General features: G+C 38.6%; 1 protein-coding gene across 2 annotated transcripts in view; it reads left to right on the top strand.

Moving 5' to 3' along the window:
- The window catches only part of LOC124550285 (mediator of RNA polymerase II transcription subunit 30-like), a 99,177-nt gene that overhangs the window by 48,085 nt on the left and 24,861 nt on the right, over positions 1-26,231 (top strand). For both annotated transcript variants that reach the window (XM_047125300.1, XM_047125301.1), the window contains 3 exons: positions 3,243-3,470; positions 7,278-7,436; positions 14,114-14,215. In XM_047125300.1, coding sequence (XP_046981256.1) covers positions 3,243-3,470; positions 7,278-7,436; positions 14,114-14,215 — 489 coding nt within the window. The remainder of the gene's footprint in view (positions 1-3,242; positions 3,471-7,277; positions 7,437-14,113; positions 14,216-26,231) is intronic.

Raw genomic sequence — 26,231 nt, forward strand, 5'->3', positions numbered from 1 at the left:
AATTATCCATAACTTCTATCAAGTGCCAACTGTTTTATGAATAACTTTCCACAAGAAGATTCTGAGGATTGAATGTATTATGGGTTCTTTCCGATTGAAAGTAGTAGTTCATCTTTTCCTATACTGATCACTCGTTTCTTTCAGTTACCGAAATGCAAAATACTGTAGTGTTACCGTTAAACTATGTAGCTTCAGTGTGTTTCTTATTGAGCTGGAATTCATAGTTCTTTATACAGTGATCTTGAAATGAGCCTGAAACTCAAGAGTCCAGAAATTGTCAGAGGAACAGAGCAATCTAAGGTATGAAACTTACTATTGCGAGTGTGAGCCAAGTGTGAATCCTGCCCAGTCTGATATTCTAGCTCATTTACATAATAGTCCAGCACATAATAAAAAGTTTGTGGTAATATTGTAGGTGCCTGGCAGTGTGCAGGGTTCTACAGATAGCAGACAGTGCTATCCAGTGCAGTGTAGGAAGACTGTGGGGGAGGGAGGGAAGGTAAAAAAAGGAATGGGAAGGCTTTTCGCGGATGATGCTGTAGTATACAGAGAAGTTGCAGCATTAGAAAATTGTAGCGAAATGCAGGAAGATCTGCAGCGGATAGGCACTTGGTGCAGGGAGTGGCAACTGACCCTTAACATAGACAAATGTAATGTATTGCGAATACATAGAAAGAAGGATCCTTTATTGTATGATTATATGATAGCGGAACAAACACTGGTAGCAGTTACTTCTGTAAAATATCTGGGCGTATGCGTGCGGAACGATTTGAAGTGGAATGATCATATAAAATTAATTGTTGGTAAGGCGGGAACCAGGTTGAGATTCATTGGGAGAGTCCATAGAAAATGTAGTCCATCAACAAAGGAGGTGGCTTACAAAACACTCGTTCGACCTATACTTGAGTATTGCTCATCAGTGTGGGATCCGTACCAGATCGGCCTGACGGAGGAGATAGAGAAGATCCAAAGAAGAGCGGCGCGTTTCGTCACAGGGTTATTTGGTAACCATGATAGCGTTACGGAGATGTTTAATAAACTCAAGTGGCAGACTCTGCAAGAGAGGCGCTCTGCATCGCGGTGTAGCTTGCTCGCCAGGTTTCGAGAGGGTGCGTTTCTGGATGAGGTATCGAATATATTGCTTCCCCCTACTTATACCTCCCGAGGAGATCACGAATGTAAAATTAGAGAGATTAGAGCGCGCACGGAGGCTTTCAGACAGTCGTTCTTCCCGCGAACCATACGCGACTGGAACAGGAAAGGGAGGTAATGACAGTGGCACGTAAAGTGCCCTCCGCCACACACCGTTGGGTGGCTTGCGGAGGATCAATGTAGATGTAGAGAGGAGCAGAGAAGGGGAACGGATTGGTGGATCATTGGCAGGGATCAATGTTGAAGTGAGGGTTGAGAAGTGAGTTGGGAGGTGGGGATCAGACAGAGGGAGTGGAAACTGTCCTCACACCCTCCACTGAAGAGTTTTTGTCCTCGATCTTGTCACATCCTCACAATTCACCTCCCTTTACACTCATTGTGTGCTGCTATCTGTCGGTGCGTCCATCAGTCTTTTCTCCTCCTCTGCTCACTCTTCTTTCTGCTCCCCATTTTTTCCTTTACTCTCCTCTTCCTCCCCTCTCCCTTCCCCACAGCCTCCCAAAGCCGTATGTGTTGTCCCTGTCCTGACATCTCTAGTTCCTGCATGCTCTGCCAGCCAACACTGATCCCTCTCCACCCATCTGAGCCCTGCTATCCTTCACCCCCCCCCCCCCCCCCCCCCCCCTCCTCTATCTCCAGATTATTGCTCTCATTCAATGCTTCTCTGTTAGTCTGGCTGGAGTGGCCTGAGGCAGTTCTTTAGAGAGAGAGAGAGAGAGAGAGAGAGAGAGAGAGAGAGAGAGAGAGAGAGAGAGAGAGAAGGGGGGGGGGGGGGGGGGTTGTGCATTTTTCTTTCCTGAAGGTGGCTTTGACCAAAAGCTTATATGTAACAGTCTTTTCTGCAACAGTCTTCTCTGCAACTCAAGGTGTCCTCTTTATGGTTAGTACCAATCTATCTTTTCCATAATTGTTGGTAGTCCAATATGAGAAGACTTTTGAGACACTATTATTTGGGGAGTGGTCTCAGAAAATGAAGTTTCTAAGTGACATGGGAATTATTTATGTATGTTTGCAGGCCAAATAATTATTAAAATTCATAGTGAACCTTCAGATCACCTTTAATTTCACAATGCACGTCACTACTAGTTTCGGTCAAATAACCATTATTAAGCATTAGCTGCTATGAACGGCTGGGAAGTTGGAGTATAATAGAAGTAATTTGCTGTTTTGAGCTCACCATAGTTCTACAAAATTTTTTACTGTAATAGCCGTGTACAATAGATGTCATAAAGAAGCAAAGATCACAAAGACAGCTAGTCACATGCTCAGCTCAGTGTGTGACTAGCTGTCATCATGATCTTTGCGTCCTTACGAAATCCGTTGTACACAGCTATTATTGAAAAATATATATATATATATTTTTTTTTTTTTTTTTTGCTGCTGTGGTGGGGTCAAAATAGCAAGTTACTTTTATTATAGTGTAACATCCCAGCCATTCATACCAGCTTATGCTTAATAATTGTCATTTGACTGAAACTAGTAGCAAAGCACATTGTGCAAAATAAAGGACAGCTGAAGGTTCACCATGAATTTTAAAAGTAATTACATTGAAATTGGTTAAAAGGTAAAATAATACAATGTAAGTTTCAAAACATAGCTAGTATTTTTGTTAATATCAAACCCTCTTTCTGGCTTGATGAGTTCCATATTGTCTTGCTCATGAAATGATGGTAAAATTGCCAACGGACAACAGAAACATTTGGTTTCAGTAACCAATCAGCAGTTGGGGCAGCCAACAACTAACTACCTACTATTGCCATATATATTGGTCTGCTTTACTATTGATGTAGCAGTAATTCTCATTCCTTTTCTGGTCTTCCATCATTTTCTAAAGAATGTAATTTATTAACTGTATTGTCTCCAAAAGCTTAATATGAGAGACTTCTCATCTGTAAAATAACTGAATCAAAGAGTGGGCTACTCATTCTTCATGAGATCATACAGAATATGTTTGCTTACCTTCGCCTTGCCTCCTGCCCCCATGTGCTGCTTTACCATACTTGTAATCGTAACACCACCATTCACTTTTAAAAATATTAGTTTGGGTTGCATATATTTAAAATTACATATGATTTAAATGTTTTTTGTAGGCAGCTGTTCAGCAGCAAATGCAGCAGCAACAGCAGGTAGCAGCAGTTCAAGGAGCCCAGCAGTCTCAGGTTGGAGTTGGAGGGCAACAGCCACAGCAGCAAGTTCCACAGCAGCCTGCACAATCAAAAGAAATCAACACAGCTTCCCTCTGCCGGTTTGGCCAAGAAACTGTTCAAGATATTGTAGCCCGTACTCAGGAAGTCTTCATGGCACTTAAAACAATTCAGGTTTGTGTAATCCACATTCATAGCAGGTGGAAGAGAAAGTGTACTGACTCCTCATAGTTCACCTGTCCCACCTGGCTGCTGCTTGTGAACTGAGGAAGCACTGCTATGACAGAAGTTATGAGCATAAATATGTATAGTGAAATAAACGTGTGAACATTTAGATGTCCTTTTATGTTGTTTCTGGTTAGGCATCTGTTTTTGAGATCTTTGGCTCTATCCAAGTTTAATTACCATGAAAAACAAGCATATCACATAATGAAGAATCAGTTCAGAAATGATGTCCATCACATGATCTAAGAAGCATCTTATATTGGAAAAGTCAGAACTAATGTGATCTACATTGTCTAGACATTCATCACTGTCACTTTGTGAATTGTTCCCAAGAAGTTGTATCATAGTGGTATTTTCCACCTGGGTAGGAAACTTTGCTAATGCCTTCCGATTTATATGGGAGAAAAGTCTTTCCTTTGGTAGAACCATAATCTCTAAAGATGGAAGCAGAGTGGCATCTCAGACAAATTCCAGACGTAAACACTTACGGCATTTTGTAGCTGATTCTGCTTGATAAACAACATAACCTGCCAGATGATGACTCAGTGATACTTTTTGCCAAGTCTTTTTTCTAGAATCTCTAGCATATGTTGAGAAGGTGACCATCCTTCCGTGTGGGTATAGGGAACACTTAGTTTATGTATGACGTCAACATTCAGGTTCATGTCGGCAGTATGTGCTGGATGAAAGTCCCATTTCACAGGAATGTGAACACACTGTAGCATATCAAGTTCAAGGAAATTTATCACTAATGGATGATCATTGCAACTCAGAACTTACAGTGCCAAAGTGACAGTCTAGTGGATGGAGCCACTATATCCAAAGACTCCACTACCACAATGCTTGTGTGGCTTGCATAAAATTCTTAAAGAATGTACACCACTGTAGCCTATAATCAGCATCATTAATGCATTCAAGTATGAAATGGCCATGTATCTAGCCTCCCCTCTGAAAACCATAGTAGGACACTGTAGTCATCATATGAAGAACTCGGCTGAATTCGGAACCGTACTGAAAGAGATGAAGCTGAAGGGCATGCAAGCTTCAACATAACATCTCTTTTCACATGAATACCACTTACAGGTGCCTTGGTGCTCCTACCAGATTATTTTGATCTTCAAATGGTGAAGCTATGAGCTTGAAAGGGTGAAGCTGTTTGAACATGCACTCATCACAACCTAAATGTTGTGGAGAGTTCTGTTAACAAGTTGGTAGCATAGTCAGGGGCTTGTCACTTGCCCCTAGTGTTTACCGGTATCAGTACAGAGCACTTTGAGGAGATGGCACTAAAAACTGCATGGTTCAAACCTAATCACTTCTCCTGGTATGTAGACGACACCTATGTTCTATGGGAACATGGCAAGACACATGCAGTCTACAGGTCTGTACCTTCATGCAAGGAGCTCTTATCTGTGTTGTCAGAGTTGCTGTTGGACATGTGAATCGAGGATGTATAACCCAAACACTTTCCACATAAATGGCTCACTGTGATGCAGAGCTCTGTGTGTGATAGGGTTGCTAAAATGGTGAGGAAATGCTGTTTCATTAGTTACTATCAGAAGACTAGTACAAAATGTGGCACTGCATTCTTGCAATGCACAAAAATGTAGACACATGGCCAGCTTCATGTTTGGTCTGATCAGTCCTAAGAGGAAAAAGAGGACCAGTGCTGAGCCAAGTTGTTTACATGTGATAAGACAGCGCCATCTGCAGCTGTTTGTCTATTGTGTGGAGTATCTCCTCAGAATCCTCAGCTGTGCCCAGCACTGCCTCTTAACAATGGACCTTCTGATTTCAAGCTTTCTCCCAAATTTCCCTGGCAGAGGCATAGCAAAACGTAAGGTCATGGATTTGTGAATCTGCACGAGATGTTTGACACTTTCCACAGTGAATTTACATTTACTACTAGACAAACAAGTCAGTAACTCATGAGCAATAAGATGATTTATTTTTGTCTGCAAAATTTGTCGATTGTTAGTCAGGCTACAAACTGTAGCCTAATAAGTCACTTACTTCCTCAAATGATACCGAGCGAGGTAGTGCAGTGGTAAGCACACTGGACTCGCATTCGGGAGGGTTACAGTTCAATCCTGTGTCCGGCCATCCTGATTTAGGTTTTCCGTGATTTCCCTAAATCGCTCCAGGCAAATGCCGGATGGTTCCTTTGAAAGGGCATGGGCGACTTCCTTCCCCATCCTGCCCTAATCCAATGAGACAGATGACGCCACAGTTTGTTCTCTTCCCCCAAACAACCCAACCCTCCTCAAATGATAATTCTTCTAGTTTTACTGCATGAACTAGTTTGAAGCTGGAAATTAAATCAATCAATCAATCAATCAATCAATCTTAGAATTAGGCAACAAACATGATGAAAGACTATTGAGATTGTGGATCTGTTGCCTAGAATGAGTGAAAATGCTGCCAAAGCCATGGAACATAAGAGTCCTGATCCTTTGTTAATTTGGGGTGCAAATGTGGGGACAGGAATCGAAATGAGGACACACCAATCGGCACAGTAGTTGAAGTAGACTGTCGCAGAAGCCAGTTCAGCAGGGGCTGTTGCTGCTGGTGGTGTTCACATTGCTACAGATAACATTTTTCTTGCTGTTCCTGGTGTTTTTCTTGCTGTATCAGTTGTTGCTAGTGAAGTGCCAGTTACTGTCGATGTAACTGTTCCCAGATTTTACCAATGCTACATCTACAATGATGTACAGATCATAGAATAGCATCACGACCACTGTATTGTCTATTGTATTTTATTCTATGATCACGATATAATGGCGTGTGACGAGGGCCTCCTGTCGGGTAGACCGCTCGCCTGGTGCAAGTCTTTCGATTTGACACCACTTCGGCGACTTGCACGGCGATGGGGATGAAATGATGATGATTAGGACAACACAACACTCAGTCCCTGAGCGGAGAAATCTCCGACCCTGCCGAGAATCGATCCTGGGCCCTTATGATTGACAGTCTGTCGCGCTGACCACTCAGCTACCGGGGGTGGACTATGATCACGATGTGCAGAGTTCAATACAACCGTGTACTGGTGTTGCAGAATCAGTCTAAACAGTCTGCGTTACAAGCAATGGTCATAGTAATAATGGTAATAGCAGTTGACACAGGTACAATATTGACTTCTTAATTATGAGTGTGGACATGACCTTTGTGCTTCTAGTTAGACTGCACTGCAACGAGAAGTGTGGTCAACATCTCGTGTGGTTGCTGATCATGCTGCCATCTCCATTGTTTCAGGACCACTTATTTTGTTACCTATTAATAGAGTAACTGCTGAACAAGAAGCAAATATTGCTTTGCTTGTGGTTGTTCATGGATGATCTTGCCCTTCTCTTCCTGTCCAGTTATTTGAAAATATTGGAAAAATATCCTTCTGGACATTCACATCATTTATTACCTCTTACTAAGACTGAGCAGCTCTTGTGCATCCAAAAGCTCATCAAGCTACAGATTCTAGCTACACTGGTGAGACATTTCATGATCTTGACTCACATCAGAATGAAGAGTAATTCCTACAGCTCCAAAGCTTGACCAATAGCCTCATATATTGTTTATCTCTGTGACACTTCAAGAAGAGTGGACTGACTTCTTCCTTCTTCATGGAGTAATTCTGAGCAGGTGTACATAAAACTTCTGCAGCCACGATATTTTCCCTAGGAACCGTAGCATATCGTCGGTGCTAGCACATTTTGACTAGAATATATCATCGTACTTACTCAACACCTTTATTTTTCTTTGCAGCCCCCAAATGGCACAGCACAAGGAACAAACACAAGCGCTGAAAGGAAGGCAAAACTTCAGGAACAGATCCGAAATGTTCGCATTCTTTTCAAGAGATTAAGGTTAATATATGATAAATGCAATGAAAATTGTCAGGGTATGGAGTATACGCACATTGAGGTGAGTACATTATCTGAGCAAAATGTATTTACAATTGACTGTAGAAGTAACATTAACAAACTGAATGGAAATGAAATAGGTAGTATGATGTACATGTACAGACAAACGAATGATTATAATGCCAGAAAAGATGGAAGATTTATTGAGGAGAAAGAGCTTCACAAATTGAGTAAGTCTAACACATTGATCCTCCTCTGATCATTACACAAGCAGTTATTCAGCATGGGATTGATTGATATACTTGTTGGGAGTCCTCTGAAAGGATAGTGTGCCACAATTCTGTCCAATTGCTGCATTAGATTCTCAAAATTCTGAGCCAATTGGAGGTTCTTGAACAAAATGCTCCTAACATTCTCAGTTGGGGAGAGATTCGGTGACATTGCTGGCCAAGGTAGGGTTTGGCAGCATGAAGACAGGCAGTAGAAACTCTTACCATGTGGTGGTGAACACGTAAGCCCAAAGTGGCTTGACATGAAGGGCAACAAACTGGAGCATAGAGTATCGGCATAATGGGTTCTGCGGATGACAATCAAAGCAGTCCTGCTTTGAAATGAAATGGCCCTTTAGACTATTGCTTCTGATTGTCTGGCTGTATGGCAGGTGATTGTGAGGTTGGTATCCCACCGCTGTCCAGGGCATCTCCAGGCATGTCCTTCTTGGTCATTGGGAGTCAGCTCGAAATGGGACTCATCACTGAAGACAATTCTACTCTAGTCAGTGAGATTCCATGCCAGATGTGCCCACATCATTGCACATGGGCTAGATTGTGAACAGAGGTCAACAGTGGTAGGTGCAAGGGGCACCATGAGCTCAGGCCTCTGTATGGGAATCACTTATTAACACTATGCCATCCAATGACACCACAGTGGTGTCGTATGCGTAGTATCGCTCAGTGGCTGGTGACAGCACTTTAGTATCTTTTGCATTCTGTTGGTGTTTTGTTTAGGTAACAGTGAGTTAAGCACATAGTGCTTGTGCCCTTTCATAATAGCCGCCAAAAAAGACGTCATTATTTACGGTAAATGCGTGGACGTCTTGTGTGACGTTCTGGACAACTTGGCCGATTGGGAAGAAGACATTGGATATAAAAAAATAGAAAGTGAAGCAGAGTTGTTGGAAGGTAGTGAAATACGTCAAAGAAGAATTTGGCGAACACTACGGTTGCCAACTGATAAGGACAAATCAGACGAAGAAGACAGTGCATAGTGGTCAGACTTTGATTTACCGAGAACCAATAATAAATTTGAAGGATCTCCGGGTCCAAACACATTTCCTAGAGATAAACAGGGCATCGAGGATATCATAGAATTATACATGGGAAATGATCTAGTTGAATATATTAACAATGAAACCGACAAGTACTACAGTCAAAATTGCAACAGAAGGAAACTGGATTTTAAAAATGCCAAATTTGTCGATGTTACGGGACCCGATCTTAGAAAATGGTTTGGGCTTGCTATCCTTATGGAAATTGTAAAAAAAAAAAAAAAAAAAGCAACGATCAGTGATTATTGGCCAACGAATCCGTTGAAAGACACAACGGTGTTTTGCAAAATGATGCCGCACGACCGATTCAGACAAATATTATAATTTTTACATTACTCCGACAACAGCAACAAACTGGATAATGCTGACCAGCTTTTCAAAGTGTAGTTCGTAATTGGTTATTTTTCCAAAGAGTTCAAAGAAACTTTTAATGTAAGTCAAAACATCTCAATTGATGAAGGAATGATACCGTAGTGAAGATGGTTAAATTTTAAAGTTTACAATCCGTCGAAAATTATGAAATATGGCCTACTCACTCGCATGCTGTTTGATTAGAGTACAGGATACATTTCCTCATTCGATATATTCCGGCACTGGACAGCCTTCAGCGAAAACAGTGCTGGAACTATTTATGGCTTCTTATTTAAAGTGGCATCACCTCCACATGGATAATTATAACAGTGTAGAACTTGCAGAGAAGTTACTTGAAAAGAAAATTCGAGTTTGTGGAATGATATGGCAAAATAGAGTATTTCCGGAAAAATTAAAGCATGCCAAAAGTCAATGTAACTGTCTCCCGCTGGTCAACAGTTCAAAAGATTATGCAGCACATATTTACACTGGCATCCCTCAAACATTGAGAATGTGCAGCAAATGGGGCTCAAGATAGGCTACAATGCTGTGATTTTGCCAGTCATTTTTTTCGCACAAATGAGAATGGATGACTTGGGGCCAGGGAATATTTTTTGGATAGATGAGGTACATTATACTCTACACGGTGCCTTGAAAGAATAGAACTGTCACATATGGCGTTCTACTCTGCCACATATTGTGCAGTAACATCCACTGCACTCAGCTTATGTGACTGTGTGGTGTGTTTACTCAAGCTCCTTCAATCTCTGTCTGTTTTTCATCTAGGAGATGACACATTGCACGTTCAGCAACAGCTGCATGTTGTGTGGACCTCCTTCTGCAACACTTGACTGAAGCATTACAAGAATGGAGATGTGTCACACCATATTTTCATGCAAGATTTGCGACACCACATGTCACTTGCCAGATGAAGGATTTGCTTCGAGAAACTTTTGGTAACGACGGCATCGTCTCTTCACAATCGAAAGACGTGCGACCTTACAGAACTCCCAACTTCAATCCATTCGACTCCTGGTTGTGGTGATATCTGAAAGATCGTGTCCATCCTGGATTTACTGGGACTCTTCCTGATCTGAAGGATAGCGTACATAGATACATCACTCTGATAAGGGATTTGCTGTCAACTATCGGCCATGCCATGTTATATATGCAGCATGTTGCTGAGTGAGGACACAGTACTGAATGTGTGTCATAATTCGTGACCATCCTAGTAAATGTGCCAGAACCAACATAATCACCTGTCTGATCATTCTCCCTCTTTTATGCAGCCACGCCACATTCTGACTGCTTACAGTGCCATATTTTCTGCTGGTGATAGAAAGTGTAACTATTATTTTTTCCAGTATACTCCGCAAGTGCACCTATTAATTAACATACTAAGATGTTGCAGCATCCTGCAATGTAGGCAGCCAGCACTGTGGCACTCGGAACACCATTAGTTTAATTATAAGCGCACAATATAAGGTACTTAAATGATAAATGTAACAGATTGAGTTACAGGTAGTGGAGAACTACTATTAATATTATTAAATAAAACTTTCTGTGGGCCAAGTTGGCATACTCAGGGACAAGTAGTTGGCTGTTCGAATGAAACAGAAATGCTATTGATCACTATGAAATTTCAGTTTCTTTAAAAATATGTAGGCCAGAAAAGCAATATTCACTCACATTTACTTTTCAAAAATGCAAAACTAGCTTAATTTTACCCAAGAATATTGGAACATTACGGTTTAAAGTTTTTAAAGTACAGAAGCTGTAAGTGTTTAATGTTGGATGTCAACAATATTTGTTGCTTTTTCAACCATCATGCTACAAAATAGCATAAATGTCCTCACTTGTGAAGATATTTGCGTAAAAATTGTGAGAAATATGGATGTGTGCAGTGCTACAGTTGGCGAGCACATTGTCATTCATGCATTTTAAACTTTTTGCAAAATGCATTTGATGTTGGTTCCAATAAAGTTCAGTGATATTCTTTAGGAAATAAATGTTTGCTTTTTTTAATCAACGGTTTTTTGTGTTACCTAAATGACTTTCTAGGTGGAAAATAAATAAATGAATGGCGTGTGACGAGGGCCTCCTGTCAGGTAGACCGCTCATCTGGTGCAAGTCTTTCGATTTGACGCCACTTCGGCGACTTGCGTGTCGATTCTAGGTGGAATTGTAACTTGTCAGCACAGGTTTGAACCTGAATCGAAACAGCAGTCTTAAATGGAAACATTTGTGTTCATCCACTGAGAGAATTTTCAAATCGTAGTTGTCTGCAAGTGAGATGATGATAATGATTTTCTGGGACTCACAAGGCCTAGTATTTTGTGACTGATCAGGAGGCTAACATAATTTACTGTGAGCAGTGTATATCACTCTAAAATTCTTCTGAATAAAGTGAAAGGAAACATGTTAGTGGATAAAAAATTTAAGTTGTTGTGTGTTGCTTCATACATATTACCATCTTGATTTGAGGAGAATAATTTTAACCGTACATACAACACAACAAATAAAAATAATTTTATGCTACCCACGCACCAGTTGAAATTATGTGCACGGACTCCACAGTATGTGGGGATGACAGTATACAGCAAATGGGTGGGCAAACATATTTAATATGAAGTCAGAAATGTTTAAAACGAGACTACAGCAGATTCTGTGGAAGAAGTGCTACTATTCAATAGAAGAATTCATGGAGGATGAAATGATAATTTCACCAAGGGGTAATTAAGTGTTAGATTTTATTTTGTGTGTGTGTGTGTGTGTGTGTGTGTGTGTGTGTGTGTGTGTGTGTGTGTGTGGAACAAAATTGTATTATTACTATGATACTGTTTGTTAACATCAGCTGTTCTTTGTTTATGGTGAAATTTTAGCACAATTTGACGTGTCTCCTGTAACTGAATCAAATGATTTAGATTACGTATGTTATGAGACAAATAAACCACAATTCACAAGACCTCGAGCTGGTTTTCATTGAATGTGTGTCACAGGGAAACATTAAATTGCAACTTTTGATAGATTGCTTGTTGAAGTTAGGATTGTGTAAAACAGTTCAAGGGCATGCGTTCCAAGCAGTTCAGTAAATAGCTTGCAGTTCTCTGTACAGGGTGATTATAATTAAAGTTAAACTTTCAAAACACTGTAGAAATAAAACCACTGGTCACAATGACGTCAAATTGCAACAGAATATTATTGAAGAAGGGGCAAAATGTATGCAGAAGAAAAAAAAAATAGTGTGAAAATTGATCAATAGACGGTGCTCTGTGTCAGATAAGCTAAATGAAAACAACTGTCATGCGCATGACCCATTGAAGTTGGTATAAACACGCCAGGTTTTTTCCTCCTTTCGCGTCTGCGATGTTCGCCATGACTGTCTCAATGCAGGATTGCACTCTACTTGTAAGGCTGTATTACAAGAGTGATGACTGTGCACACGTTGCTCTGCAGACATTCTGGACACTGAAGGGTTCGAAAAAAGGCATTGGTCTGATGACCGCTGTGGGTCTGGAGAAAACGATTCAGAAATTCGAAAAGACAGGTTCTTTTGGTGTGCAACCTGGTAGAGGGAGAAAACGGATTAGACACCAGTGGAAGCAGTGGCCAAGCAGTGCAGGAGGAGATGAGTGGTGGTGTGCAAATGTGTAGTGCATGGAGAATTGCCCGAATGTTGGACATAACTGTGAGCACGGTGCATAAAATCCTATGAAACATACTTCTTTACTATCCATTCAAAATTATGCATGTGCACAAGTTGCTTCTTGTAGGCCTGCCAGCAAGAGAGACCTTCGCTTTAGAATTTCTCGCTCGCATGGAAGTGGAAGATTATTGGCCTTGGAAGATTTTTTTGGACAGACGAAGCTCCCTTCTATCTGACAAGATATGTTGGTACACAGAACTGGCGAATTGAATATAGACTATGGAAAATCCACAAACAAATCAACCAGTAGAACTTCATTCTGAAAAGGTCAGTCTTGTGCGGGTTTACAGCATCGTTTATCATCGGACCATATTTTTTCGAAGAGACAGGTGCTTCCAGTCGTATTACCTGTACAGTCACTGCTAAGTGCTAGGAGTGTCTTTTGTGCAACTACATCACTCCAGCTCTCCAACAGCGTGGATGGGATTATTTTTATGCAAGATGGCACCCACCGCACATTGCAAATCCAGTTAAGCAGCTGCTGAAGTGCCATTTTGAAAATGTTAGAATTACCAGCTGCCATTTCCCTACAGCTTGGCCATCGCGCTTACGTGGTCTTAATCCACGTGACTTCTGGCTGCGGGGCTATCTGAAAGAGGTTGTGCTCAGTGTTCCAATTCCAAACTTTGCTGTGTTGAAGGCACGCATTGCACAACACATTCTGGATGTGGCACTGGGAACACTTCAGTCAGTTGTGGAATGTGCTGTTTCTGATTTCAGCTTGTTGCAGAAAATGGTGGACGGCATATTGAACATGTTTTGCGCCAGTCACACAGAAATTAATAATCTGATTTGATTTTGATTGATGCATTTTATGCAGTCCTTGGCCTCAGGACAGTTAAAAAGAGATCTTCCCCATCCAATGTGATATGACCTTGCCGTGGTGCATGGGCTTACGTAGCTAACAGTATCACAACTGTACATCCATGCACATGGAATAGTACAGTTTGTTAAACATCAAACAAGCACCTTAGGCATTGTCGTATGATTCATTTGTCATTTGTAGTTCACCAATATTAAACTATAATGCTTACAGCACCATCTATTGCTACATTTTGTAACTATTTATTTTTCTTCTGCCATTCATTTTCCCCCTTCTCTGATAATATTCCATTGGAATTTGATGTCATTTGGACCAGTGGTATTATTTCTACAGCGGATTGAAAGTTTAACTTTGATTATAATCACCCTGTATGTATGTTTAACACCCTTACTACTAGTGAAGAAATTGGCAGTGAAACCTTTTACTTTCAGCTGGTATTTATTTTATATATGTGTATTGCAAGCATTTAATCCTTTATAACTTATTTCCAGTCGTATCATTGCTACTAATAAACTTTCAACAACTTTACAGAGCTTAATTCCATTGAAAGAAGAATGGGATATGAAATCAGATGAGAAGAAAACATCTGAATCATACCGTTTGGCATGTGATGAAAACAAAGAGATTATGGAGGTATAGTTCTCTCATTGTTAATTGTATATTTAATTACTGGTATTACTGCTTCATAATGTCTCAATGTATCTTTAAGTTCATTTTTATGTCAACATTGAACATTGAAGGTTACAGTTGCTATTTATTTGCAGTACTAATTTTATATGTTAGCAGTACTTAAATTAGCTATGAAGAGGGATGCAAGGTCTAGTTCACTCCCAGTGGGACCAAAACAGTTCAGACGAAAAATGATCTCAAAGCTAATCTTCCATCTAAAATTTGTCAAGGATCAGTCATCTGCCTATTTACTAATTGATCATGGTGCTGAAGAAGAGAATAATAAAGGCTACAATACTAAATTAAATTTTCCACAATTTTGGTAGAATGGGTTATTTGCTAAATCTGTCCGTTCATTTAAGAAGGTGTGGGGGGCTTTTTCTTATGAGCAAAAATCTCTAGTTCCAGGAGATTCATTTTTATTCATTTGTTCTGCAGCTTGTAGGATATGGAGGTTTGTTTTGATGTGTGTAACTGAATGACCTATTTGTGCTAGGTGGGCTGTAAGACTAGGTCCCTTAAACTTGTAAACGTAGTGCATCTGTGTGTTCTTTGTATCAGATTTCAAAGTTTTGTCCTGTATTCCCTATGTAGTAGCAGGAGTAACTGTCGCAGGATAATTTATATGTACCAGATTTTTGAAAAGGTGTTATAAACTATTTTGTTTTGTATTTTGTTGGTTGTGTGGTGGTCTATTTTGGCTCGGTGTGATTTAAACCATTTTGCAAGTTGGTATGAGATGTTACTGAAGAATGATATGGAGATATATTTAGTTTCTTGTGCTATTGATGACAGTGTTATTAACACTGTTTGCTTGGTTTTTATCTTTTCATCTAATTTTTCAACTATGAATGGGTCATAAGCATTTTGTTTGGATGGTTGAGTGCTGATCCGGAAACTGCTCATCTGTGTTGTTTTGGGTGGCATGATGTGTTATTTATAATGACATCTGATAAAGTAGATTTCTATTAATTTGGGATTTTATTGTTATGACAGGTTATGTTTAGGTCAAAAAAATTAATTACTTCTTGTGTTCGGTGTTCAACTGTAAATTGTATTTTGGGATGTATATTATTAAGATGTCATCAACATAATGTTAATAATAAATGATCCTGCCATTTTCAGTTTTGTTTGCTTTGAAAAATTTGGGCTCCCCGTCCCAGCCTCCTCTTTACCCCATCCAGTCGCCACTCCCATCATGCACTGGCGCTGATGCTCGCAATGTGGTTTCAGTTGCCTGGGACTGCAGTTGTATGTGCAAGTTCCGTGTTTGTTTGTTTGTTTGTTGTTGTTGTTGTTGTTGTTGTTGTTGTTGACTGATACCTTAACGGCCGAAAGCTATAATTGTGAGAATCTTTCTGTTGTCCCTATCTGGGACTCAGCATCTCTGCTATATGGTAAGAAGCAACTTTCCTTCTGTAATATTGTTATCTTCCTTCCTGGATTTTCCATTGTTAGATTTGGTTTCTATATTAGTAATTTAGACTCTCGCCTTTATTATTTTTGTTGGAATTTTGTCCCAGGCTACAGATTTAAGATTCTTTAGGGATTTTCATAACGTTAGCTACTTCATAGCAGAATGCACGAGTCAATTTGAATTCTCCTGGTCTGTGTTGCGTTATTTTGGGACTTATGTGTGGAGCAAGGAGATAAACGGTTTTGTTTGTAGTTATAAAATACTGGTTGAGTTCTCAACGAATGTCTATAACAACGAAAATAAACAGTTTTTGACAATATAATGTAAATGGATAGACCAAAAATCTACTCACCAAGTGGCAGCAGGAGAATAAACACATGAGGAGGAGGTTATACTTATGCGAGCTTTTGGAGCCTAAGTGTCTTACTCATGGCAAGAGGACACACTGGCTCTAAAAGCTTGCATAAGTATAATCTCCTTTTATATATGTGTTATCCTGCTGCTGCTTGGTGAGTAGATTTTTCGTCTGTCCAATTACATTATATTGTCACATAGGCCTATATGTCTAGAGTTCGTAATCATTTCCCCCTCAATTTCTAATTTAGAATTAAAACTTTGTTTTTTCAGCACCTATTTCAGTCTTAACAATCTGCCATACAGCTTTTCATTTATTTATGGCATTTGACATGTATTTACTGTTCGCCATTTGTTTTGCCAGTTTAACTACTCTGCCAAATATTCTTTTGTATTTGTTTACATACCTGACAAACTCCCCATCAAAGTTGTTCTTTGCTTCCATATGCAGTTTCCTCTTTCTAATTCTAGAGAGACTTATACCTTCAGTTATGCACAAGACTTTTTACAGTTTTTGTGATGTGCTGTTGTAAAGGGGAAACAGTCATTGAAAACACTCATGAATTCTGATGCAAAAGTGTTGTAATTTGGTGTGTACCGAATACCAGTTGCTGATCAGCTGGGAAGCTTCATTTAGTCTCCAGACATATGTACTTATATTTTGTTGGCGGAAGTTCCTGACTCATTTCACTGTTAACAGCTTTATCTAAATTTGACAATGAGATAAAAGCAGCTGGATGGTCAGATATCCATTAACAAGATTGCCACAATTTCTGGAAATCGGAGAATTTCAAACTTATTAGGGAAATCTGAAGGAAAAAAAAAACCCACTGGAAAAATCTTTGTCTCAGAAGATGAAATGGTTTGTTTACCAAGATGTCGTGCATCGTCACTGGTTGGGTGCAGCTGAGTACGTGCGCTGCTTCCCTACTCCCTCATTCGTACTGCTTCTCCCCTTTCTACCACACCCCTCAGTTTGCAGTCAGTGCTGCCACCACTTCTTGCCACTAGCCTAGCAGCTGCTGACGAGAGGCAGGGAGGTGTGAGGAGTGGTTTGTTTGGATCTGATTCTCAGAGAGTGTTGATGAAGTGGCCGGAGATGGCAGTCGCATGCGTTCTGTCTCTCTCTCTCTCTCTCTCTCTCTCTCTCTCTCTCGTTTTCTGAAAAAGGCATGGCCAAAAATGTTGTGAGAGTGATTGTCTTTTCTACGTGCCTGTCTGCAGCTCAACGATCATCTTTATGTTGAGTTGCTAACTATCCTCATTCGCATTGATTCTCAGAGTATCCGCACAAGTTATCTTTGCATGTATTGATCATTGCGGTCTCACTTTATCAATCTGGTGTCTCTGACACATGAATAGCTGGCCGCAAAAGTGGACTTCCATGACGGTCCTAAACCACAGCAATGTCTTTGGGTAACTTCAGTATTAGATGGGCCTACTTCGGCAAATACACGGAGTGATACAACTGACAAACAACGAAAAATTTCAGCTGCCATTACAAAAGAAAAAGAAACTGAAGATGCTAAAGAACCAAACAAATATAAGTGGACCAGCATAACATACAAAAAAGACAGAAAGAAGCATTATAATAAGACAGAAAGTGAATTCTTTATTATAGGTGACTCATTGTTGAGAAACATAGTTGTACCAAACTCCGAAATGGACATTTGACCTGGAATCAGGATGCATCAATTGCATACACACCTAAACAAGATCTTAAACTCAAGAGAGAAAGCAGCAGATAGCAGCCAGAAGACTCTACCCGAATTCCAGAATAATAATACGTGGCATTGTGTACAGAAGATCAGTGAGTGACAGCTATGTGCAGAGAAAAATGGCAATATTAAAGAACAGTGCAATAAACTGAGTCGTTTTCATTGATCCCATCAAATTTCTAAGTGCAAAGTGTCTTGCCAAAGATGGTCTACATCTGAATAGGCTGGGCTCAAAAATATTCAGGAAGATGTTCGTAGATACTTGCCAGATCATAAAAAAAAGGGAAACTTGTAAGTAGTGATGGGGGTGAAAAAACTTGTGTAGCAGTAAGAAAGACAGAACCAACCAATCATCTGGCAGGAAATGTGCTAAAGCCTGTAAGTGATAGTCAAAGTAGGTATGTTATACACTGGAATGTAAATGGCTTTAACACTGATGCTTCTAACAATAAAAGCTCCAAAATAGATGACTTGGAAATCATTCTGACAGAATGTGCAAATATTAAAGTTGTTTGTTTAAATGAGCACTGGTTTACTGAAGACACAATTAAAATTCTAAACAAAATAGGGAACTTCAGATTAGCAAGTAGCTTTTGCAAAAGAAACAAGTCACGTGGAGGCTCACGTATCCTTCTACATAGTGATATAAATTATGAGACCACAAACGGTTTTAATTATTTAAATGAAGAATGTGTGTTAGAGAGCTGTTGTGTAGAAATAGTGGACTCACTAGCAAATGTTACAATAATCTCAATATACAGAATTCCAGGGACGTCAACAACAGAACTATTCTTATCTAAGCTTCAAATTATGCTAGAAGACCTTTGCAGGAAAAAAAGAGAAAAGTTGTAATAGCTGCTGATTTTAATATTGATATCATATTTGACAGTAGCCACGCTTCAAGTTTCACTGACTTAGTAAAGAAATATGGTTTCAAATTGAATTCCTTTGCATCTACCAGAGACATTGGGCAATCACCAACATGCATTGACAATGTTCTAACTAATTATGTATGTGAAGATGTGTGTAAATTTTGTCTAGATCTAGGTATTTCAGATCATTGTGCATTGTTCATTGAGCTGCCACAGACAGGAACATTTCACGTATGAGAACCCATATGAGCAGGAACTTTAGCAAAGAAAACTTGCTAACATTTAGTGAGGAGCTAAGAGATAAAACATGGCCTTTTGATTATTGTAACTCAAGTAACGAAAACTTTGAGAAATTCCTAAGTAGTTTTCTTGGAGACTTTAATGAAACATATCCACCTAGACTCAGCAGCAGTAAAATAACAAATAAAGTGGATTACCCAGGGCAAAAAAATTTCCAGTGTAACGAAAAGGAAACTGCACAGAGAACTAAAATATAATGAACATATTGATTTCATTAAATATGTTAAACTCTGTAAAACAACTGGCAAGTAACAGGCTAATTTTAAATCATAACAATAAGACAAAGGCTGTGTGGCCAGTCATTAAATCTGAGTTAGTTGTTAGAGCCTGTAACCAAGAAATTCCAAAAGTTTACATTGAAGGAAATACTACTGTAAATCCAACTCAAATACCAGAGTACTTTATAATTCTTTTTAAATGTAGCAAAGTCTGATGTAGATGTAACAGATTGTCACAACAAAGTAAATCCCCCTGGTCTAGGCGAAAACTCTGAAAATGTTACAAAATTCTCAAAAGTTTCTGTGGAGAATACAGAAAATGCTATTCTAACATTAAGAAACAAAAAATCTGCAACGATGGAATACCCACCAAAATTATTAAAGTGGTACACAATAGAATAGCAAACCCACTAGCTTAGATAATTAATCAATGTTTTGAAGAGGGCTGTTTCCCAGAGGTACTGAAATACGCTGTAGTCAGACCACTCTTCAAGAAGGGATCAAGAGAGATCATGGGAAATTATCATTCTATCTCGATTCTCCCAGTCCCATCTAAAATATTTTAAAAACTTGCTGTTGCACAAATCCAAAACTTCATTGCAAAATATTCTGTTGTTCTAAACAATTACTTTGGTTTTCAGCAGGGTAAAAACAACATCAATGCAGTAAACAGTTTCATTGAGAAAATAAGTAAATCATTAGACAAGAGAAATAAGGTGGCAGGAATATTCTGCGACCTCGCAAAGGTGTTTGATTCCGTAAACCATGCATTGCTTGTTTACAAACTTGAAAAATATGGCATTAGTGGCAGTGCCCTAAAATGGCTTAAATCCTACTTATCCAACAGAAAGCAAAGAGTTGGCATTTCTTCAAATGGCACATATTATTTTTCTTTCTGGAAAAAAATATCTCACGATGTTCTACAAGGCACCATATTAGGCCCAGTCCTATTATTTTATGTTAATGATCTACCATTAAATATCAGCTCCCCATCAGTTCTGTTCGCAGATGATATTTCTGCCTTAGTTGAAGATCAGGACTCAGAAAAACTTCCCAAATCTGTGACCAGTACCCTCACTACCTTAGAAACTTGGTTTCAGCTAAAAGGGTTGAATTTAGATATATCTGACGCATGTGATGCAGTTTAGAACCAAACTGTCGAAATGTGAGCAGATTAAGATTGTACACAACCACCAAGGTATAGTAGAAATTGACTCGGTCAAATTCTTAGGTTCAAATGTAGATAAAAATTTGGGCTGGCAGGCACACATGGAATACCTGGCAAACAAACTGAGCAGCTTTGCATTAGCAATGCAAATATTCTCAACTGCAACTGACACGGACACACGGAAAGTAGCATATACAAGCTATTTCGAATCCACTTTTGGTATGGTATTGTTTTTGGGATAACTCGACAAACATAGTGCGGATACTAAAAATATTGAAAAAAATCATGTGAAATATGTACACCCCAAATCACAAAGAACCATGTCAACCATTATTTAGAAACCTTAAAATACTAATTCTGCTATCCTTATACATATGAGATTATTGTATTTTTGTACACCAGACATGAATTATTTGAGGGAAACCATTTTGTCCAATCACATGATACCAGAAACAAAGAAAATTTTATGCTTCCCACCCACTGCGTCAGACTGTATGCCCAGGGATCTCAGTACATTGGAATGAAAATTTGTAATAAATTAAAAGGGAACAAGTTGATGCAGATTAATTTAGGTTCACTTAAAAGAAAGCTATAGGAGGCACTGACACTGAAGTGTTATTACTCAGTGGATGAATTCATGTGAGACAAACTGGAAATTTGAGCTGGGTACAATGTGTTATCCTTAGTGTTGTTATTTATTATAGTGCTATTATTTATTAATATAAAAATCATTGTAGTTATTTTATAAATTTTGACATGTCTCCGGTATGCAAATCAAATGGATTGCAAATGTACGTCATTATCTGTGCTTTTAATGTCTCAAGTGCGTCACTGTATGCTTTTCTACAGGCTTTGTATGAAGATTGGAAGTACTGCAGTTTGGCGTTTCTAAAGATAATGTATAAGTCCTTCATATCTTCCTTTAATTTTATGATGTTGGCTTAAGATCCTTGGAACTCGGTTTTCCTTAGTATTTTGATCACTGGGCACGTTTGATAAAGACAGTGGGTTTATTTTGTATAAAATATGTCTTACTTTCCACTTACATCTTCTGTTTCCTGTAGGCCTACCCAATACCAGTTTGTGTGCCAGAGTTACCTTTAATGGTAGTCTAGCTTTCTTTTATTGGTAAATAGGTCCCCATGAGATACTATCTCTTTGTCTGTATGAAGCTATAAGAGTAATGCACTATGAACTGAAACGTGGTTCTAAACAATTCAAACTAAAAGATCTCCCTTCCTTAAGTTCGTAACGACATGGTCAGTACATGCCCGAAAGACACATGTCACTCTCGTTGGTGTTTAATTCAAATGGGTGTAATTATTGGACTGTAACATAGCAGCATATCTAAGGTAATTTATACAATGCCTACTATTATAGTCTGTTTTTATGATGTGAGTTTATTAACCAGTTCCTTTAAATGACAAAAGAATTTTCTTCTTACTGTTAAGGGATCTGAATTATTATGAAAGTGCTGTTTCTGAGCTCTGTTCTTATTTCAGCTATTTCAAAAATCATCCCACATGCAAATTTATATATCCAATCATTTTTTTTTTGCACTGGACATTATTGTAGACACCAATAGCAACACAATCATCTTTGTTGTTTCCTACAGTAGACACTGACAGTTCCATAATTACTTAAATTAATAATATGCATTTCTTCAGTTTTTCACCCTTGTTCATTCACAAGAAAAATATGAGGACTACTACCACTTGTTGGTAACGTACTGGACGTTTTGTCATATTATTTTGAATTTACTGTCAGTTATGGTGGTGTGTCAAGTGCTTTGCCTTCACGTGTGCGTAGTGAAGGCTGTTGTACTCTAAAAGTGTCTGTAGAGCTACTTTCACTTCTGAACAAACTGTTTTTATACACAAGGCTTTTCAGTTTGACCTTTCCTTTTATTATTTGATTTAATTTTTCACGCAAATAATGTTTACCTGCACAATTACATGCAATCCATGATTGGTGTGTTGATGTCTACTCAGCTTTCCTGTATCTAGAATTGAACAATTTCCATAGTTTGAACATTGTGCCTTAATTCTGGTACTTGTTTTTCTTATATCCCAGTTTACGCACGAGTTGTAGGTCAGACCATACCCATGTGGGACAGTAGCGACAATCAAGTTCTTTTGCTTTTCTTCAAGAAAATTCTTCAGAGCTTCAATGCAGACATAAACTTCATTGCTTGCCACATCATTTGCACCAGTTACAGAAACCATAAAATCATTGCTTCGCAGAATTTCATTTCAGGTTAGCACCTTTTACGACTCTTCTTGCTTTCGCTTTGGGGATTTTCAACACTGCTCACTTGAAGATGATTGCGTTATTTCGGATTTCAGCTAGATTTCTTCCATGGCTGTTGGAGAGTAAAATCACATTGCACTTAATTGTATGTTTCAAAGTACCAGAACTACAGAGTTCATTGAATTAGTCGCTGACTGCATTGCCATAGTTATATTCGCACTGTGAACTGTGCGTTTTCCTTATTAACTGTCTGTTTTTGTTTGTTTTTTAGTTTTCAGAGATTCATTACAGTTTTTTACTGAGGATGTGGTGTTACATTTTTATTTCATATTTCTCATTCTCTTTCAAAATTGCATTCACCATGTTCATTATCCAGTTCTGTAAGTTTACTGCCATTGGTACGATCATTTATTGATTGTGTATTATACCTGTTTCTATCAACAAACTTTGGTGTGTTTGCTGCAATTCATACCTTTTTTGCTGTTACAAGACTTACTTGTTTGCAGTCTTGCAATTTAGGCCTACTTGCTGGAAGGTCAGGAACTTCTGATGTCTGTAGCTTTTCACAGCACAGAATTTTTTGTTAGGTGGGAATTTTTATCCCTTAATGCATCCATTATGAAGTGTAGACTCATTAAGCATTTATTTAATTTCACAATTTCCCCATTCGTCACTACAAAATCACTTTTTACTGCTTCATTGTAACTTCTGTTCACTTTATCAACACCTACAACGTACATGGTGCCACCTTGCCAAAGATTCTTGGCATTTTAACTAAATGAGCACTGCAGTTCACTGAAATGAGTCCCCATTACAAACCAAAAATTTTGAAGTCAGTGCAAATTATGATCTTCTTACACAACTTTCCTACCTGCAACCTACTCGGCAAGGTTTCAGATTTGTCTACAAATAGACATGTAGCTGAACAGTCAGGGATATGACATATGGTAGTAGTTAATACGCTATGTTCCAAAAGTTCGAATCAGCGGTTTCCAAATAACAGCTCCTGTTCAAGCAATTAAGTTTCTCTCTTCAAAGCTTAATGAATCTTCTACTAGAATGCACATTCTACCAAACTAGTTTTTCGTACAGAAACTTGCTGCCAAATTGTAATCTGAAAATGAAGTCATCAAATTTGTTTTCACTTTTAAGCCATTGTTCATTTAAGCATACAAGTTCTGCAGAATTTGTGTTCTCCAGAAATACTTCCAGTTCATACAACTTTTTCATTGTTCCTTCTAATAGCTGCCTATATCAAGATGCATTATGGAATTATTATGAACTAAATCAAACAGTTAATTATTTAATCGTTCGTTGAATGTGGCACCTGCATGGATCTTTAATTCTAAATTGCATTCATTTGTTATTTTGTTTCTTGTGGACCAAATTCCATGTGAATTGGTCCACTCCGTGTTCATTTCCACATGAGATAGCACCTAGTACAAGAACAAACTTATTTTTACTTTTGTTGACGAGAGATATCTCTTAAAGAGCATTACTTGTGTTAGAAGCTAGCATCGTTTTACTGTGTTTGTTGAGGTGCAGCTCATCGTGTGTGAAACAGTGTCTTCCATTGTTTAGTAATTTCTATCTCCTTAACATTCACAAACATGGTGCAGAAGCTGTTCAGCTTCAAATAAGATAGTCTAATTTCTTTGTTAACGCATCACCAGTCTGTTAGATCGTACCTTAATGGCAAAGTTATTATGATGACATTGGTGAAATTTGAGGACTTCAGCAATGTAAACAGCTTTTTAATAAAGGCATTAGCTTTGTTTCTGTTAACATTATTAGCACCTCCTGTGAGCACAACACAATCAGTCCTGAGATCAGAACATTCTTCATTAATACTCATTGCTACACAATTGAAATTTGCTCAAGGCTTTACGATGTCAGAAACTTGAACACTTGCCATTCACATTGTTTATCAATAATTTTGGAATGTTGTGTGCACGACTGTCGCCAAATAGTTTCACTTTCTTCTTTTGTAGCTGTTTTACCACTGCTGAGCTGCCGTTTGATGTACATTGAGCATATATCTTTGAAAATCGGTTATTACAAGAAGCTGAGATACTTTTTACAGTTAACTGGTGTTAAAGGCTGTCTTCTATTGCTGAAGTACACTTCGTAGAGTGAATCAACATGTCAACTGTGTTTACATTGGATTCTTTATCGTGATCTTCGAGTGATGGATAGATGTGTGTTTCTTTTGCAAAAATGCACTCCTAGTTTTCAGAGCAGTATATTCTTTGTTTATACTAAACATACCGCTTTGAAGTGCTATGATTATTTTGCCCCTTTTCTGATAATGTGTCTACATTTGCGTCCACAACCATCGCTAATGCAGGTAAGACAGGACCGTGAATAGACAGTTAAAAATTTTATGCTTACTTTGGAACACTTCTCATGAAACAAACATTGATAGTTGCTACACTGGATACCTTTTAACACTTTGTCACAAATCTTGCAGTTGTTTGCACTCTTAACTTCATTTTTAGTGGTGCAGTTTTTGCCTATGACTTTACCCAAGGTGCCATCTTGAAATTCTGGTATTTGAGGTAGTTGTCTCATGATTTGCTATTAGAGGGATGCCTTAGAGCCCAAGAACTACTAGCTATTTGTCTAGTTCCAGTAAATTAATGGTGTTCATTAAAATCATCCCACTCCATGGCTACCACTGTAGTATTGGTGCAGCAATTGTAATAGGTCTTTTGAACAGAAAAAAGTCTTGATTCCCCAAGATACGTTTATTTAATCTTCACATGTAATGTGTTTTGCCTGTTTTAGGCATCATCAGACAATGTGGGGGAATTATAAACTGGTGTTAAGTGTAAATAGTATTGAAGGCAATAGCAAAAAATAAATAAAGATAACTAGAGGAAGGCATCCACTGATTGAACTATGGAGCACAGGGCCACATTTGTTTTTCAAGGTTTGGTGAGGGGTATAAATTTCAACTCATAAAATACTGCACCATAACTGAACTTACTGACAAAAATTCTTGCTAATCAAACCAAGATGTTGAATGTTATTAAGAGTTTTCTCATAGGACTGGGAGGTAACAGCCAGATAGCCAGAATCAGTGCTTCATTACATCCCTGGAAGGCAAAGACAGTAGGAAAAAGAAAGCTACTAAAGTGTTAAAAGGGTACCTAACTTAAGGAAATAAGCATATTCAGTGAGCAGAAAAAACTTGAGCACATGAAAGACACACACAGAATTGCTAGGCTAAAACAGCCTTTCAAATGACTGGGCTCTGTTAAGAATAAAGAAATAGCTAAAAATTTTTTGGTAAAAACATGAAGTAATGAAGTAATCAAGTAATAAAGCCAGAAGCAGTGCTAAACTGGAAGATTGTCTGTAACAAAGGTAACTCACCCTTAAAGAAACTGCCCCATGAACACACATATGGTCTGGTTAGAATACTAAGAGCATGTGCTGTCGTGCTGGCATCTAGACTCAAGTAAGTGTCAAACTCCCATAGAGCCACAGTAAGAAAAGGCACAAAAGTAATGTGCTAAAACTTAACTGATGGCTAAGGCTTAGATAAAATAACCAAAGAGTAAAACAGGTGGCAACAATCATTTAAAGATATGCGTAGTAATATCAAAAAATATTTGATGTTTTGAAGAGACTTGGTCGTGTTTTGAAGAGACTTGGTCGTGTTTTGAAGAGACTTGGTC

This window comes from Schistocerca americana, chromosome 1 (assembly GCF_021461395.2).
Source record: "Schistocerca americana isolate TAMUIC-IGC-003095 chromosome 1, iqSchAmer2.1, whole genome shotgun sequence".
Classification (NCBI taxonomy): Eukaryota; Metazoa; Arthropoda; class Insecta; order Orthoptera; family Acrididae; genus Schistocerca; species Schistocerca americana.